The 16,204-nt window shown below is 40.5% G+C and overlaps 1 protein-coding gene across 7 annotated transcripts in view; it reads right to left on the bottom strand.

The window, feature by feature from the left end:
- Positions 1-1,917: 1,917 nt before the first annotated feature.
- The window catches only part of thrb (thyroid hormone receptor beta), a 98,204-nt gene continuing 83,917 nt past the window's right edge, over positions 1,918-16,204 (bottom strand). For 2 of the 7 annotated variants that reach the window (XM_028036179.1, XM_028036180.1), the window contains 7 exons: positions 14,225-14,325; positions 13,994-14,141; positions 12,725-12,930; positions 11,758-11,844; positions 11,477-11,623; positions 10,567-10,825; positions 1,920-8,740 (listed from right to left, as the gene is read on the bottom strand). In XM_028036179.1, coding sequence (XP_027891980.1) covers positions 8,499-8,740; positions 10,567-10,825; positions 11,477-11,623; positions 11,758-11,844; positions 12,725-12,930; positions 13,994-14,141; positions 14,225-14,325 — 1,190 coding nt within the window. In that variant the 3' untranslated portion in view covers positions 1,920-8,498. Of the gene's footprint in view, positions 8,741-10,566; positions 10,826-11,476; positions 11,624-11,757; positions 11,845-12,525; positions 12,531-12,724; positions 12,931-13,993; positions 14,142-14,224; positions 14,326-15,311; positions 15,667-16,204 lie in introns of those variants that run through there. The other 5 variants (XM_028036182.1, XM_028036184.1, XM_028036185.1 and 2 more) reach the window with 5 other exon arrangements.

The raw sequence follows: 16,204 nt of genomic DNA, 5'->3' as shown, positions 1-16,204 counted from the left end.
CAATAACATAAGTTAATATATCAACGATGGCTATCACTGAGGCAGATGCACAAATACAAAAGCATCTTCATATCACATACAAGGAATCATCAAGCTGTTCCATTCATTGAGCCTCTTTTGCTGATGCTGCAAAATAAAACTCACCTCAAGCTGCAAAAATCTTGCACTAAGAAATCTTGTCTCATGAAAAATCATAACTCTAGTAATCAACATTTAAAGTGGTATGTAAACATGGTAATATAAGAAGCATGAAAGTAACATGGAGGAACAAGATGAATCTGACTTCTCCTGTGGAGGAGAAAAAAGATGAAGGTCTTCGCTCGCTCCGTGCTGAGCAGCTGTCAGCGCCGCAGAGAGGGAGAGAAACAAGAGTCTGTGTTACTGTTGTAGACAAAATAAAAAAGTCTACATTCATTAGCTCTACATTCATTTAATTTTTCATTTTACAGTTATTCTCCAAATCTGCAGGATCAAAGCACTGCAGCTGATGTTTGACACACTACATCACAGACAGCAACACAACTAAACTATAAAACTCCACTACTTCTGTAACACCAGCTGATCGTTCTGAGGGGGACTGACCCGTCTGTAGGTCCACAAAACCTGACCAGAGGATTCTGAAGAGGTTCTCCAGAACCAGGTGCATCTTCTGGTTTAAGGCCAGCACCCATCATCATGTTCCAGAGAAGACACGTTATGAAACGTCAGACACACAGTTCTTTCATAAGACCATGCCACACATGAGGACAACGTAACTCTGAGATGTGTGGATGACACCTGGGCATGACTACCGATGGGATCAGAAGGAACCTTCCTTCTGATCCCATCGGTAGTCATGCCCAGGTAGTCATGTCAGATCTGGTGACATGGTATCATCACAGGATCTCGGAGTGGATCGGGCCAAGCAGATGATCCTGAACACGTCCGGAGGACCAAAATGTCCTGCGGTGAGTCGCTGACCTCTGCTCACTGAGCCACCTTAAGGTCCACCAGAACCAGAACACACTGGGTTTGTGTCCAGGGTCGATGAGCTCTAAAAGCACGACCAGATGTCAGATTGTTGTTCAGGTCCAGAAGTTACTATGACCAGGGACCAGGGGCCGACCAGGATGTGGCCCCCAGGGCTGGAGGCAAAAAAAGGAGATCTTCCTAATATAAATGACACATTAGGTCAACATTAGTCCTACGCATCAGCAGGTGTGAAGTGATGCATAGGTTTATTATATATCCATTAATGTAGCTGTTATTACAAATGAAATGGACTATAACTTCATAATTTTCAAAAACTTGAATACTGATTACATTCATAAAAGAAGGAAAACGTTAGCAAAACATGCACTAATATATGTGTGCATATTAATATATGTGTGTATATGAATGTGTGTATAAATGGATTTTGAAGCGGATCAGGAAGTATGATTAAATTCAGAGTTTCTACATGTAGTACTGCTCAAGAACTACAGGAACTGTGAAAAGTAACTTGAAGTAGCTCAATAACTAAATGTCTAACTTTTTTTATGTTAACAAATTTCATTAAGCTAAGTTGTTGTTTCTCTACTCTGGCATGTGATCCAGGGCTCTTATCCACATTATCAAACTTTATTACCCTTACACGGCCAACATCAGGCTGGGAGCAGACTGGACCTTTCACTGGACTTCAGCCTTAAGTAGGACGCTGGCTGAGTGATGGATGGAGCACAGAGGAATATTTTCTGAGCACTCAGTTTGAAAAACAATCCTTATTAATTACATCGTTTGGTATGACAACAACAATGAACTGATTTCATACATTGTTAAATGTAATTTGAATCAAATATGGATTACCTGGATGTATTTAATACTTGAAGGTCTGACATTAAGATGATTAATTTCATGCAGAAAAAAACAAGAGATGAAAAAAAAAACATGCAACGACAAAACTCTTAAAACCATGTTTATTCTCACATTACTTGCAACCATCATCCATTGTGTGCATTTCAAAACCTTCCCCAGGTCCTCTGTGTTCATGTACAACCACTGGGGAGCTGATTACCAGAGGACGGTTCCAGTAAAACCAATTCATTCGCACCATCACTGCCTTTCTCTTCCAGTCAGTGTAGAACGCGTCATACAAGGAACAACACTCAATGTACAAAGGAGGGACGTCTGGGCTGACAGTGGCTACACCAGCATCCAGAGGTTTTTCTACGCTTGTGTGCAAGTGTAGCTGCTGCATTTTGTACTGACAGTGAAGTCCAGCTACAGTCCTGTGATATGGATTTTACCGAACAACTAATGCTGCTCTAACATTTTATGATTTTAGCTGCTTTGCTCAGTTCCTCTGCCATGATGTTGGGCCAGCAGGAGAGCAATCACTTTGTTAATACTATGCAAAAACAATACCATGTGCATCTTATGCCAACGTTAAAAAAAAATCTGCATTCTGAAAATATACATCCTATTTCAACTCTACTGTAAAAAAAAAAAACAAACCTTTTCTATGGTGCAAGTCTTTTGATTGGTTTGTGACTGAGTAACCTTGAGAAGAACAAGTGGGGAGAGAGAACAGTGAACAGGCACCGGTTCCGTCAGCACTGACGACATTTATTTGCACCGACAATGAGAACATGTTGAAAATAAAAACGGGCTCTGGGTCTAAAACCAGAACTGAGTTTGCGTTTAAGGAAATCATCAGTTTTGGTTTGTTCATCTGGAGTTCTGCTGTCACAAACGCAACATGAAGTTTTCCTAGAGATTCATTTGGAAACTGAAAGCTGGACTTTCAGCTGCTTCCGTCCTCCTGACAGGGACAAAACAGCAGAGCAGGAGTGTGATATTTGGAGATCAGTTGAACTATTTTGTTGTTTATGGACCCTTTGACCATTCTCAATAGACGTTTTAAAAAAGGCTAAAAAAAGAGAGAGAACTTCAACCACACTGAGTTTGACCTCAGAAGAATGGCTGGGAAAGAGCGAACTAACTACACACATCCTTAGAGTGTTTAGTCAGGACTGTACCAGCAGCCTTTCGTTGCTCTCAACATATTTGGTGAAGTGAGGTAACACCGACACGTTAAACCTTACTGTTGATGGATGGAATATTGAGAACTGAAGGCATTTTTGTTTTTTCACAGCTAAATTAGCATTATATCATAGCATCATGGCTGCTGCTCATTTGCTTACACACAGGAAGAAACTTTTTTAAACACAATGTTTATGCATTACAGTGATATTAGTGTCCACCTGACATCTGGACTTTTAACGTGTTAACATGACGAAGACCAGATCTCTGATTTATTTATATATTAATTGATGTTGATTGATAAAAAGTGTCTTTTGTTCCCATTAGATTGATACAATAACTAGATAAGACCAGACTGGAAGACACAGAAGAAGCTAACAGCTAACTTCCCAAGAAGTTTCAAAGTGCTTCATGAGTCTCATAATCTTTTGTAACTTGAAAAATCACAAACTCCTGGTTTCTATGGTTACTCATTTATACACCCTTCCCTTCTGCCTCCATCGTCACAATTCAAACCGGGAAAGACAAAGCTCACCGGACAGACCAGAGTTTTGTCTCCAATATGGCCGCTCACCGGCCATATTGGATACAAACAGACGTAGTGAAAACTACGGCTAATTACCAGCTCTTCTTATGGTTTAGTGTTAGATATTTTTATTTGTAGAATATACATTTTTAAAACATGTTCCTTTTGTGTTTGAACACTTAAAATGAAGGGACATATATTATGGACTTGTATTGCTAATAGCATTTAGCACCAAATGCTACATCCATTGGTTTTGCATCATAACCAGACAGTATAATATGTATTTTTTCTGAAATCATGCATATTCTCTTTCATAAGACAATTTTGAATCCACTTTGGATCTGGCAATGCATCAGTAGAACATGTTAAGAGTTGTCTGTCTTTCTTTAGTGAACTTTTATTATTTAATAAATAAATATTGTAAAGGGATCAGAAATAATAAAAGTGAGGGGAGGCCTGGGGCCTTGTTTAGTTCCCTGAGTTTACTTCCTGGACGTTTTTGGTTGAAGAGGGCCACATGACATAGAATCTGTTTGTAACAAGAGGTCAGACCACAGATGGAGCCTCTACCTACAAAGTCATTATGTGCCGTGTGCACATAAAGGTGGTCAGTGCTGCTTCCCCAAAAGGCCTGACCCTGCATTTCAGGTTGGGCTACCTGAGTTTGGGCACCGTTGCGTCCTCCTCCGTCTGATTGTCTGTGCATTTTGTTTCAACCTGTACAGTTCGCGAGGTGTGTGTGTGTGTGTGTGTTGGTGTGAGGTCCAGGTCTTTCTAACACTGTAGCAAGTCTATTGCTTTGATAAAAAGGCATCACTTCACAGAAATGAGAGAAAAAGTACATAATAAAACCACAAGCTGTTTTCAGGTAGAGAGGGAAGCTTAGTGAAAGCCAGACAGACGAATGAAACTCTTTCCACCGGAATAAAAACCTGATAATCTCTGAACATCAACAAAAACACAACATGCTGATTAAAACAATGACATGAAAGTGAGACGGTTCTTTTTTTTTTTTTTTCACAATCTCACCAGCCTCTTTAGTGGATGACGACCAGCTGATGATATCAGGTTTGTTTTGGACAAGTTAACATTCATTCAGCCTTCAGGTCCCACCAGCTGGCAGAGGCGACTCTGACCTGCGTTTTCTGAGCAAGTCATTCAATCAGCCATAACATTATGACCACTGACTAGTGGGAGTGAACCACTGACGTCCTGTTCAGTCCCACCTTGTCATGTTTATCCAGAGACTTTTACTGAAAACTTTGCTGCACCCAAACTGATTATGCAAAATTGATTAAACTCAGCTGAACATTTTGAAAGAAAGCGACGCAAAACGCGTTTTTATTCTGAGAATAAATTTGTTCAATCAAGCCCCTAACAATGTGAAAACTAGACGTATTTTGTCAGTAATTTTGCTGTATTATTAATAATACAGCAAATTCAACACCATTCCTATCCTATAGGAAATACAATCGGCCTATTTAATTTGCTTTTAGATTTTTTTCCATCGAGTCAGAAGTATTTGTGAGACCCCTGGCTAACGTGTGAAGACCCCAAAGCATGAGGACGCTTCTGACATTTCCAGGTGTCTCATAAGGGAATCCTGATAGGACTGTGGTTGTTTCTGACTCATAAGGTAGACAATTTTAAACCCTAACATATTACTGCATATTTAAGGATTTGCTTCCTCAATCACCACAGAGATTCATAATTTAAACGTTAGACCACATAAAGTCGCCCTCCTTTGCCTTTTTCATCTCTTCGTTAGCAGAAACCCAGCCTGGTTCCTCAGCTGTAGCTCAAAGTGCTGATTCAGGTGGAAAGGTGTCAGGACTTTGTGCGGTGCTGTTCGCTGGGCCCGGCGCCGTCTGACGGCGCTCAGACCACTCAGCTCAGTCATTCATGTTCCTCCATGTTTGTCAGCAGAATGGGAGAAGCCCATGAACTAGATCTGGTTTTACATTACATGGACGGCTGGGTCTGAGTGCTGCTAAACTGGACCAGAACCTGAAACCTCCACATGTACCTCTAACTGTCATGGTTGAGTCCAGACCTTCATAATAATAATAATAGTAATAATAAACTGACCAACACTGAAAAAACACAAAATAACACCAAGTATTTGCTTTAGATTCCAGTACTGATATCTTGACACACTTAGAATTAGACAAAAATAACATTCAAGTGACTTTTCTGCAAGTCATAGCTGCTTGTTTTGAGTCATTAATTGCTAAAGTGTAAGTTCCACAAGTGGATTTTTTCACTTAAATCAGGAAAATGTCTCAGGTGGCGCTATGAGGGCAGTTGGTCTGGAGACATAAAGTCTTTATCACGATAACACATTTTGCTAACTGATAAATTGTCCCAGAAATTATTATGATAAATGATACAACTGGTTTTATGAGACCATTTTTAAGTCATGTATTGATAATGGCATAACAACACTAAAGACCAATAAACTTTAATTTAGTAAAGAACACTTAATACTGGAACTGGAAGATATTTGAAATATGTAAAATAAGACACACCAACCAAAAACAATAAATAAAACAGAAATGGAAACCACAGACAGTCGGACCAGGAGAAAAATGGATTATTTTGTGCCTATAAACAAAACTGGCCTTCCAAAAATATGGAAATGATCAAGCTCATTTAAATTTTTCATGCGATTGATTGATTCATTGTGGACCACAGGAAGAGTAGCTATCGTTATGGCGATGGCTGTAGGGATCCAAATAAACAAACATTGCTTAGTTGTGAAGAAAATCTGCCAGTGGAACTATAACTTTTTAAATCTATACATGAGAAACTCCTTTATCTGGCTAAGAAGTTACTTTTAAGTTAGTTTTGTCTTACTTCAAGTGTGCTGTGGAGATATTTGCACTGAAAACAAGACAAAACTACTTGGTAAGATTTTGTGTTTTTGCAGTGTTTTCCTTTCCTTCTTAGAGGTACTGGCCCGGTTTCAGTCCAACTGAACATCTGATGATGTCAGAGATCATCTAGAGCGAAACGATGAGCCACTGACCCCGTTAACGGGGCGCAGCTGGTTTGGGAGGAACGGCGCGCTGACACAGTCATAATGTTATGGCTGATTGGTGGAGGTGTCAGGAGTCCTGTATATGACATTATGTTTGTGTTATAGTGTACATGTGTGTCACTGCATGCCGAGCTGCGATTCAGAAATGTAAAATAAGAACTCAGTTCATTTCACCATCATAGCACCATGACATCACTGCTTCAGCTTACAGTGTTGTGATTACAGAGAGCTGGAAACGAAGAGGAGACAATACTGACATGATTGGATGAGAGCCCCGATCACCATGGCTGAGATCTTCACTGAAACATGACTCACTCTCTGTCCCCGTCACGTTTTACAAGATATTAAATATGATCATATTCACCATCTTAACATCTAAGAAATTATTTCAATGTGTGAGGGGAGGGAGGGGGAAGGGTTAGGGGTCACGCACTTTATTTTGGCACAAAATCAGATTCCCTATGATGAGCAGTGATTGTGGTTCTGGCCAGCAGTGAGGTCGTGTTTGTTATTCCTGACCAGCCTGTGGGGCTGAGGAGCAGTTTAACACAGCAGCGTTCCCTCAGCTGTCGGCTCAGTCTGAATCTCCCATTTGATCAGCTTGTTTCAGTTTAGTCTGACTTCAGGGGGGATTCTAATTTTTGCAACAAAATTAAAAAATTCTAATTTTGCATTTTTTGCTGTGGGGATCTGCTAAGAAGTTGAGTACTCAGTATCTTCCCTGAAATAGAGAGCTAGCACCTTAGTTTGATTCGTTTCCCCAGCTGTTATAGATTGTCACAAAGTGTTTTAAGCGTCTAGTTAGAGTATTTCTGTGTTACAAAAATATAGTTCTGCAAAAATCTAGCCAAATTGAAAAAAACAAATCATGCTTTATACATTCTGGTCTAAATGACGTTGCACATTGTTCAGCTTTTCTCACTGCATGGAGCCTCATCTGAGGATAAGTGTGATATTCCAGAGAAACATTTCAGGCTATTAAGACGAACAAAAAACAATTTTCATTTAAAACATTGTAGCAAAAATATTTCCTACTGCTGCAAAAGTAATCTGGTATATTACAACGATGTTGTTTGTTTTTATTTAGACTGCGACTTTAAATAAGAACTAGACGAAATGTACGAGTTGCTAATTGTGCAGAACAGAACATTTGGTTCTGTTTACTATAGAATAACAGCAGCAGCTGACTGACAGACGTCTTGCATGTTTACCAGCTACTTTATTGTGTTTCGTCTGTTTTTCTAGTAAGAGTGAGAAAAGTGCAGCAGACTTCTTTCAGCCAGCTGCCTAGCAGTGTGCAGCAGAACAGTGGGGGTTGTGCAGCTCATTCGCAGCGGCTGCCTGCTTCCAAAGTTCAGATTTTTCCGAGAGCTTCTGAACGCAGCTTTATTTGATATGAGCAGCTGGTTTACGGAGTGAGTCAGGAGACAGTAGGATTCCTCAGGACAAAGTGAACGAACCAGAAACCAAATGGAGAATCATCAGAGCTGCTCTGATTCTCTGCATCAGGTCAACTTTCACTGAGTTTCTGTAGAACATGAAAGAAAAAAAAAACAATATCTCCATAGTTTCTAACGTTCAAACAGCTGTTAAGAAAATCACCAATATGCCAACTGTACAATTGTCAAAAAAGAAAAAAAAAACTAGAGTCAAATTGGAGGTGAGAGGTTATATGCACAAAAATAACGACAAACCAGGAAAAGAAATAAAGGCTATTCACATGTACCCGCAATGTGAGGAATGGTTTCATCCAAAACTAGACCAGGGAGCTAGTCCTAAACTATGGAATGAAGTGACACTCAGTAGTGCTATCAGAGAGTTCGGGGAGACGGGCCTCCGGCTGGTACCGCCCCCGAGACCACCAGGGCGCCCAGGCTTTGGACAACGCATGTACACACAGTCCATACACACTCATACACTGCCGTCCGTTGGTCAGTCCTCGAAGACCTCCAGGAAGAGCGGAGGGAACAGCTCGGTGGGACACTCCACTTTCATGTGGAGGAAGCGGCTGGCGTGGCAGGCGCCGATCATGCGAAGGTCCGTCACCTTCATCAGCAGCTTGGGCCAGAAGTGCGCCACCTTGTGCTTGCGGTAGTTGATGTAATGTTCGAAGGCCAGCAGGAACTCTTCTTGGCAGCGCTCGATTCGCTCCACGCTGGTCAGGCCTGGACGATCTGGGCACACAACCACAGTTACTATGACAACCAGGAGGCGGCAGAGAATCCTAAACGAGTTTGCTGCAGTTAAAGGAGCAGCTAATTTTCTTTTTATGTGAACAGGAGGCAGATGTCATAAGTTAATGCTTCCTTCTGCTCCTTTTCAGTCATCATTTATTTTAGTTGTCACATGAACTGTTTATATTTATTATTGAGTGAATAAAGCAAAAATAATTAAAAAAAAAGAAATGAAAATAAAAGGTGATCATAAAGTAGGGGTGGGTGATACACACTGAAAGTTTTTTCACAATATTTTTTTGGTGTTGTGATCATTTTAAAGGTGACTTTTTTTTAGATAGCTGTATGACTCAGCAATGATAGACTAACGAGCACACACACTGCTCCTGAAGAACATTCCCATGGTAACCAGGTTCTTTAAGACACCAGTCACATAAAGAAGAGTGATTTATGTTACTGAAATGCACACAGCAACAGCATTTATAGTCAGATTTCCAAATTCATTTATTACATTTTCATTGAACAAACAGTGAAAACAAATAGTAAAAATAACAATCCTGACAGTTTTATGGGTTTTAAAATATGATTAATTAATATTTATTATGCCAATAAATCAAAATCTTATCAGGAAAATGCATTTATCACAATAAACAACCACCCCAGCAGAAAGTAACTTTTAAACTGGTATAAATATTAGCAGGAGTTTTGTTCATGTTCTGATGGCTGGATGAGGATGATGCTGTGAATTGTTAAACTGAACTCGTTTATTCTCTTCAGGTTCTGTCTCTCTGTCTCACACACTCTAACCAGGCGTCTAATTTAACTTCCTGTTCCACGGCGTCTCTTGAAAGCTGAACCGGAGATGAAAGATGTGTGATGCTAAGCGCTAACAATTGCCTTTTCTTTTTATATTTTTGCGAGACTATTTACAGATGTTTTGCATGATTTGGTCCTGCTCTGTAAACAGTTCATGTTAACTTGAATGACCAACACGGAATTCTTCTTTTGCACTTTGACCTCTCCTCAGGACATGATTTGATTTGTATTAAGAGTTTTGAGAAGGTACTTGGAAATGTTCTTTGTACATTTTCAAATAGCATTGAAAATGTGCAAATCCTTTTCTTCCCAAGATCCATCTTTAGATTCCTTCTTTCTTGGGAAGGTTATGTGCAGCAATTCCAACTGTTTTGTAGGACCATATTAGGGCAAAAATGAAACATAAAACATTTGCAATTTTGTTTGCGACTTTTTGAAAAAGGTGATTTTATGCCAGGCGGTGTCCTGTAGGCACTGATTACAAGTTGTTTTCCTTAATTAACATGAGAAATGATTTTTACACTAATATGCTAATTCCATGTTACAGTATTTTACTGCCATTGATTGCTTCTAATACTTGCTGCTGTCTTTATGTGGGAAGTAATAAACACCATTAAATGATAATAAAAAATGGAAGCTGTGATGTGTTTCATATTAAAACTAGAAATGCTTCCAGTGAGCAGAACAGAAGGGTAGCTTGGCCCCGCCTCCGTTCTGCATGAGCAGTATTGATCTTCATTGAGGAGCACACAGACCCAAGCTAGCTGGACAAAGCTCCTCACACTGATTATGTTAATTAATTGATTGTTTAATATGGATTTCATGTCAAAGCCAAGTATTCACTCAATCTGTGCCTCAACAGGAGATGGAGTAAAGTCAGTGTTTGTGGACGCAGCACGCACCAAACAATCTGCCGGTTTAAAGTTTAACGATTAATATAAAAACATCTATAAAGTGGTCAAGAATAAAAACAGGAGAGGAGCAGAGCAGTGGGTTTTCATCCGGCTTACCGGATGACAGAAGGATTACAGCCTGCAGGAGAGCCACCTCAGAGTCGTCCAGGTTGAAGGAGGCCAACGACACGCCCAGATCAAAGATGGCATCCGACACCACGCCCAGTCCTCCGTTTTTCAGCTGACCTCGAGTCACTGCCATTTCCCCGTTGAGCGTGAGGGTTTCGCTGTCCGGGTCGTAGCGTACGGCCGCTCGCAGCGACATGATCTCCATGCAGCAACCTTTCAGCAGGATGATCTGGTCTTCACAAGGCAGCTGGGAACGTCGGGACACACACAGACCACGGAATGTTAATGACCGTCAGAGAGTGGAATCACACAGAGGAAGAAAAACTCAACACTAACAATGTTAATGGTGGCATGATGCTAACAGCATTAGCATTAGTGTTATCTACTAAGCATGGAATAACTTAAGACAGCCAAAGTCTAAAGTTTTATAATTTGCTTTAGAATGCAAATTACAATAAATATTAATACCAGTCGTCATATTAAATATGTAATTTAATTTAAGCTTTCAAGATTACATGATTTCTTTCCAATAACTTCAACAATATTTACTTATTATTATTATGCCATATTATGTGTAGTACCCCTTTTATTCCTTGTTTATTCATATATTTTGAATTATATTTTATTATCTTTAGAGAAAATTATATTTTAAAAAAATCCTATTTGACAAGACAAAATATTTATTCTTTCATAATTATAGAAACATAAATAATACACTTCTTGGTGCTTACTTAGGAAAAACACAACAGATTTGCAGGTAAATCTAAAATAATATTCTTTAGTTACACAACATTGACACTGAGAAAAGTGTCCAAATTATTTCCAGCTTTTTCTTGGTGCTGTTAATGTTTTGGATCAGTTTTTTGCCGGCAGCAGAACTCTCGCCTCTGACACCTACCTCACAGAACATTGGCAGTTTTTTGGCAAAGTCCACCACTCGGGTTATGGCAGGGGTGATAATTTTTGTAAACTGACTGAAGGCTTCAATATCCACTTTGTTTTCCTCCGCTGCATTGACCATGGAGGCTTGACCACAATCCTCTGGCTAGAGGACAGAGAACAAGGAAATTTACATATTTTATGATTTGTGTTTTATTAAAATAACATTCATGTGTCGATGTTGGGAAACTAGTTTTGGGCCCTGTTATGATTTTATTGGTTATAGCTGCAGGTTCTTACCTTAGTGTCCTTCACCCCTGCTGCACTCTGGTCAGAAGTATAGAATAAATTACATGTTATTTCATTAAGAAGCATTGCTTCCTCGACCTGTTGGATGATCAACAGGAATCGTGAAGTTTCAATGAAGAACCCGTGTCAAGTCAACTAAGAAGAAAACAAGTTAAACTGAAGACAGATGAAAGGTGAGCAGACAGAAAACAGGCGCAGAGATGAAGGAGTTCCAGCTGAGTTTCTGTGGCGGGATTAAAACACGGAAGTTTCCTTTAAACAGCCGCATGCTAATTTTAACAAGAGTCACTAATATGACTGTTACTGGGCTAATTTTACACAATCATGGTTTTAACTATGAGAGACATGAGAGTATACAGATAAGAATATTCAAATTGAGAACAAAAACATAACAGGGCTGAAAATATACATGCTACAAAAACGCAGTTGGAATCCTGCCACAGAAACTCAAGATGAAATTCCCAGCAGACAAACTTAATCTGAACAGAATTATTAGATTAAACAGAAAAAAAGCAAATTTGTTAAACAAACAAAACAGCAAAAACAGCTCTGAAGCATAAAATCAGAAGCCGCTGAAGAGAGAGAAAAAAACAACAACAGCAAAAGAGAACTTTGAAAGTAAAATTGAGTGATTAGTAGCAGCAATTAAAGGTTGTTGCTTAGAGACAGACAACATGACATAAGTAAGATGTTCCATTTTAAATAAGTGCTGCTGCGTTCAGGAACACTGTTCTCCTTCGTCCAGCTAACTCTCCTCACCTCCTCTACAAGGAGATACAAAAACAACACATGGACATATTAACACAGGGAGCAGTGGAACAGTGGCTGTGGAGGCAGAGGGGAACAGGGCTGTGATGGGGCTGGGGGCTCGGATGAGGCAGAGTAAATCAATGCAATCATGGCTGTGGTGAGGAAGAGGAGGGGCGCGGGAGGGGGGGGGGGGGGGGGGACATCTCACCAGGAATTTCCTCTTCTGCTTCCAGTGGCTGCCCTGAGCGTTGGTGGACATGTGGGCCTCCGTCACCAGGCGGATGAGCTCCCACTCCTCCTGGGTGGGCTCCAGTCGGTCCCACGCCGTCTTCTGCAGCTCCTCCTTCCGCCGGCGCTCCCGGTTCTCCTCGATCAGCTTCCGCTTGGCCAGCCTCTTGCTGTCGTCCAGAACCACTGGAGCCGAGAGCAGCGGCGGAGAGCGGGGATGATGAGAGCAGACAGGAAGAGGAGGAGGAGAAGGGGGGGCAGAGGGGAGTGACTCAGCTGGCTACAAATCAGCACACAACCTAAAGCTTACACACACTCTGCATTCACAACCAGCAAATGTTTTATTATTACAGATGAATTATGAGACTTGTTAGTTTGTCTCTGAAATGAATAAATATTATGGACAGATATAATTTAAGCTGAATTTCCTATGTTTATTTTCGATCTAATGAACAGCAGAGAACTGGAAATATAATTTCATAATGATTTTTTTCTTTTTACTAATAATTAATAATTGTACTTTTTTCAGTTTTTCTAACTGCATAGATTATAATTAGGTTTCATGTTAAGGGTTGTGTTTGTTAGTTACATTACATTAATTGTGAATTAGAGCTCTGTAATTTTTAATTTTTTTAAATTAAATAATCAATAATTTAGAATAATTCTTCTAAATGAGCTAATATTTTGTTAAAAAGTTTTCATTTTGTAATTTATTCTAATCCTAAACGTCATGTTTCATTTGCTGTAAGCAGAATTAAAAAAAAAAAATTTAACAGAAATAACTTAAACATTGTTTATTAAAAGTATTTTTTTTTGCATTCAGGAGGAAAATATTCACCATGCTGAATAGCTTTGTTTTATTTGTATGGAAAATGCATCAGAAATACGAAGTGTTGAATGCAGTTTTGGTTTATAATAACATTATGGTGCAGTGAAACGTTTTTTTTATTAAAAACATCCAGTGTGTGTAAATGACGTCACATGTCCAGTTTGTGCAGATTATTTGAAACAAAGGTTTTAGTGTACAGATTATCAGACATCCCCCGGGTTTTAAAAGGATTTAAGATGAATAGGTTAAGAAACTATTAACACGCACACACACACACACACACGCACACACACGCACACACACACACACACACACACACACACACACACACACACACACACACACACACACACACACACACACACACACACACACACACACATTAAGACAAACAAAAACAATAGGAGTTAATGTACTCACAGTCTGTTGCCATTCCTACCGCTATGCACTTCTTGAAGCGACATTCTTGGCACTGGTTCCTCGTCACCTTGTCGATGACACACTTCCCCTCGTACTTGCAGGCGTAGGTTGGGTTCAGGTTCTTCTGAATGGTTCTCCTGAAGAACCCCTGCAAAGGAAGCGGCTGCATGATCAAGGCTGATCAGCGATAGCTACGGCTGCGTAACACAACCAGAAGGCTCGTCACGATACCTTGCAGCCTTCGCATGTGATGCAGCGGTAGTGGTAGCCTGTGGCTTTGTCCCCGCACACTACACACAGCTCATCCTTGTCCAGGTAGCTCGGTATGTAACCTGCAGGCAGAAACATAGAACAGGGACATACTTTATTGTGGTTGTATTTAAAGCACAGAATATCTAACAGTTACTCATGAAGCTCCTGTTTCTCAGATCCAGTAGAGCTGATCTGATGCTGAGCACAACAAGTGATGCTAAGGAACTCCTGCCATGTTTTAAACATCTACATTTATTCACTTACAATAGTTCTTTGTCAGGAATGCAGAATTAAATGCTTAGGCAATTTGATAATTTGATAAAGGTAGTGAAATTTCTCTATTCTTAAACAGAATCCAGACTGGTGTAGAAATCTGGTTTTTGTTTGAGGTTTTAACTTGATTAATTTGCTTTTGTCTGATTTATAATTACAAAAGTGGAACAAATGTAAAGACATCAATATGAAACTACTTTAAATCACACACACAAACCCCCCCCTGCCCCCCCCACACACACACTATTGTCAGTTTCTACTACGTGTGAATAACATATCATGTTAAATGTGTTATGTAGAATCCCAGCCCCAGATTAGTTTTTTCCTTCCAAAGTAATCTTCCAGCTAACTTCGTTAACATCTCGCTCTGGCCCTAATGAGATCAGAGCTTGGAGCCGGTCAGTCTTCAGGATCGGAGGTGCACAAACTGATCAATATCTATTTAGGGCTTTATTAAAAGACAAAAAAAAAAGAAATAATGAATCGAACATCAGCCTTCTGTTGCCTCGGTATCAATCAATACAGAACCTAAACTCGCCTCAGTCAAACCCTCTGGAGCCGCCTTCCACTGCGGGATGCCAGGAGTTGTGGCTTCATGCTGATCACACTTAATTTAAAAAAGCCGCACAGAATCGATTCATAAATCACTACAGAGTCAACACTAATAATCACACAGATCTAATCAAACTAGCTCCTGGAGGCTGGATTAATCAATGTAACGTATGAATTTGGACATGCAGCAGTCGACTCCACTCATACAAATCATTTTGACCCAGAGGTCCAAATGCCATACCTTTTCTGTGGGCCCCTTGCATCCACTGCAGATGTGAATAATCAGGTTTAATCTCAGGAAAATACTCAGGCTGATGGTGGAAGTGGCTGAGAGGAACCTCCATGTTGCAGAACTCGTTCTTAAAGGAGGAAGGGCCGGCAGCGTAGGAGCAGGAGTAGTGCTGGCCGGGGGGCCAGGCCTGCTCCATGCAGGGCGGGTGATGCAGGGGCTGGGTCTCGTAGTGTCCGTAACCGGCCCCATCCCCAGGGTACATGCAATGCTCCCCGCCACCCTGAACGGCGTAACCCCCGACCCCAGAGTGGGGCATCTCGTACATGTCCGGTATGCAGTAGTTCATCATGAAGAGCCACAGAGCACCATAAACTAACCTCAGATCTCTTCTCTGGAGTTACAAAACAGGCAGGATCAACCAATCAAGCTAAATAAATGAAATATCCATCCTCAAACTCCCAAAAAAACAAAAAAAAAAACCCAAGAAAAAAAAACAACTTCATCAAGTTGCACCAAAGAAGAACAAACATTTGATCCAGCAAATCCACGGAGCGCAGACTACACCTAGCAATTGCCCCACCCGCCACCACCCGGCCGAATTGGGAAGCAGAGATTTATGACGACGTAGGGCACTAATCTCACACTCCGCAAATCCTTGATGTGCCACTTCCACTGGCAATGTCACAGATTAGGATCTTTGTGTGCCGCACCTACAGTAAGCAATTAGCCAGAAGATCCAGAGTGGAAAGAAGCTCCAGACACACACAAGATGATGTGATGAAGAGGAAGAAGCATCTTCACCCAAACAGCTATTCCAGCTGAAGCATGACTTTACAGACCTCACACTTCTGTTACCTCTAAGACTCCCCAACTCCCTCAATGTGGTTCTAGCAGCTTGCCTT

Source organism: Xiphophorus couchianus, chromosome 13 (genome assembly GCF_001444195.1).
Source record: "Xiphophorus couchianus chromosome 13, X_couchianus-1.0, whole genome shotgun sequence".
Taxonomy (NCBI): domain Eukaryota; kingdom Metazoa; phylum Chordata; class Actinopteri; order Cyprinodontiformes; family Poeciliidae; genus Xiphophorus; species Xiphophorus couchianus.
Note: the sequence above shows the minus strand (reverse complement) of the source record. Positions and strands in the feature narration are given on the sequence as shown.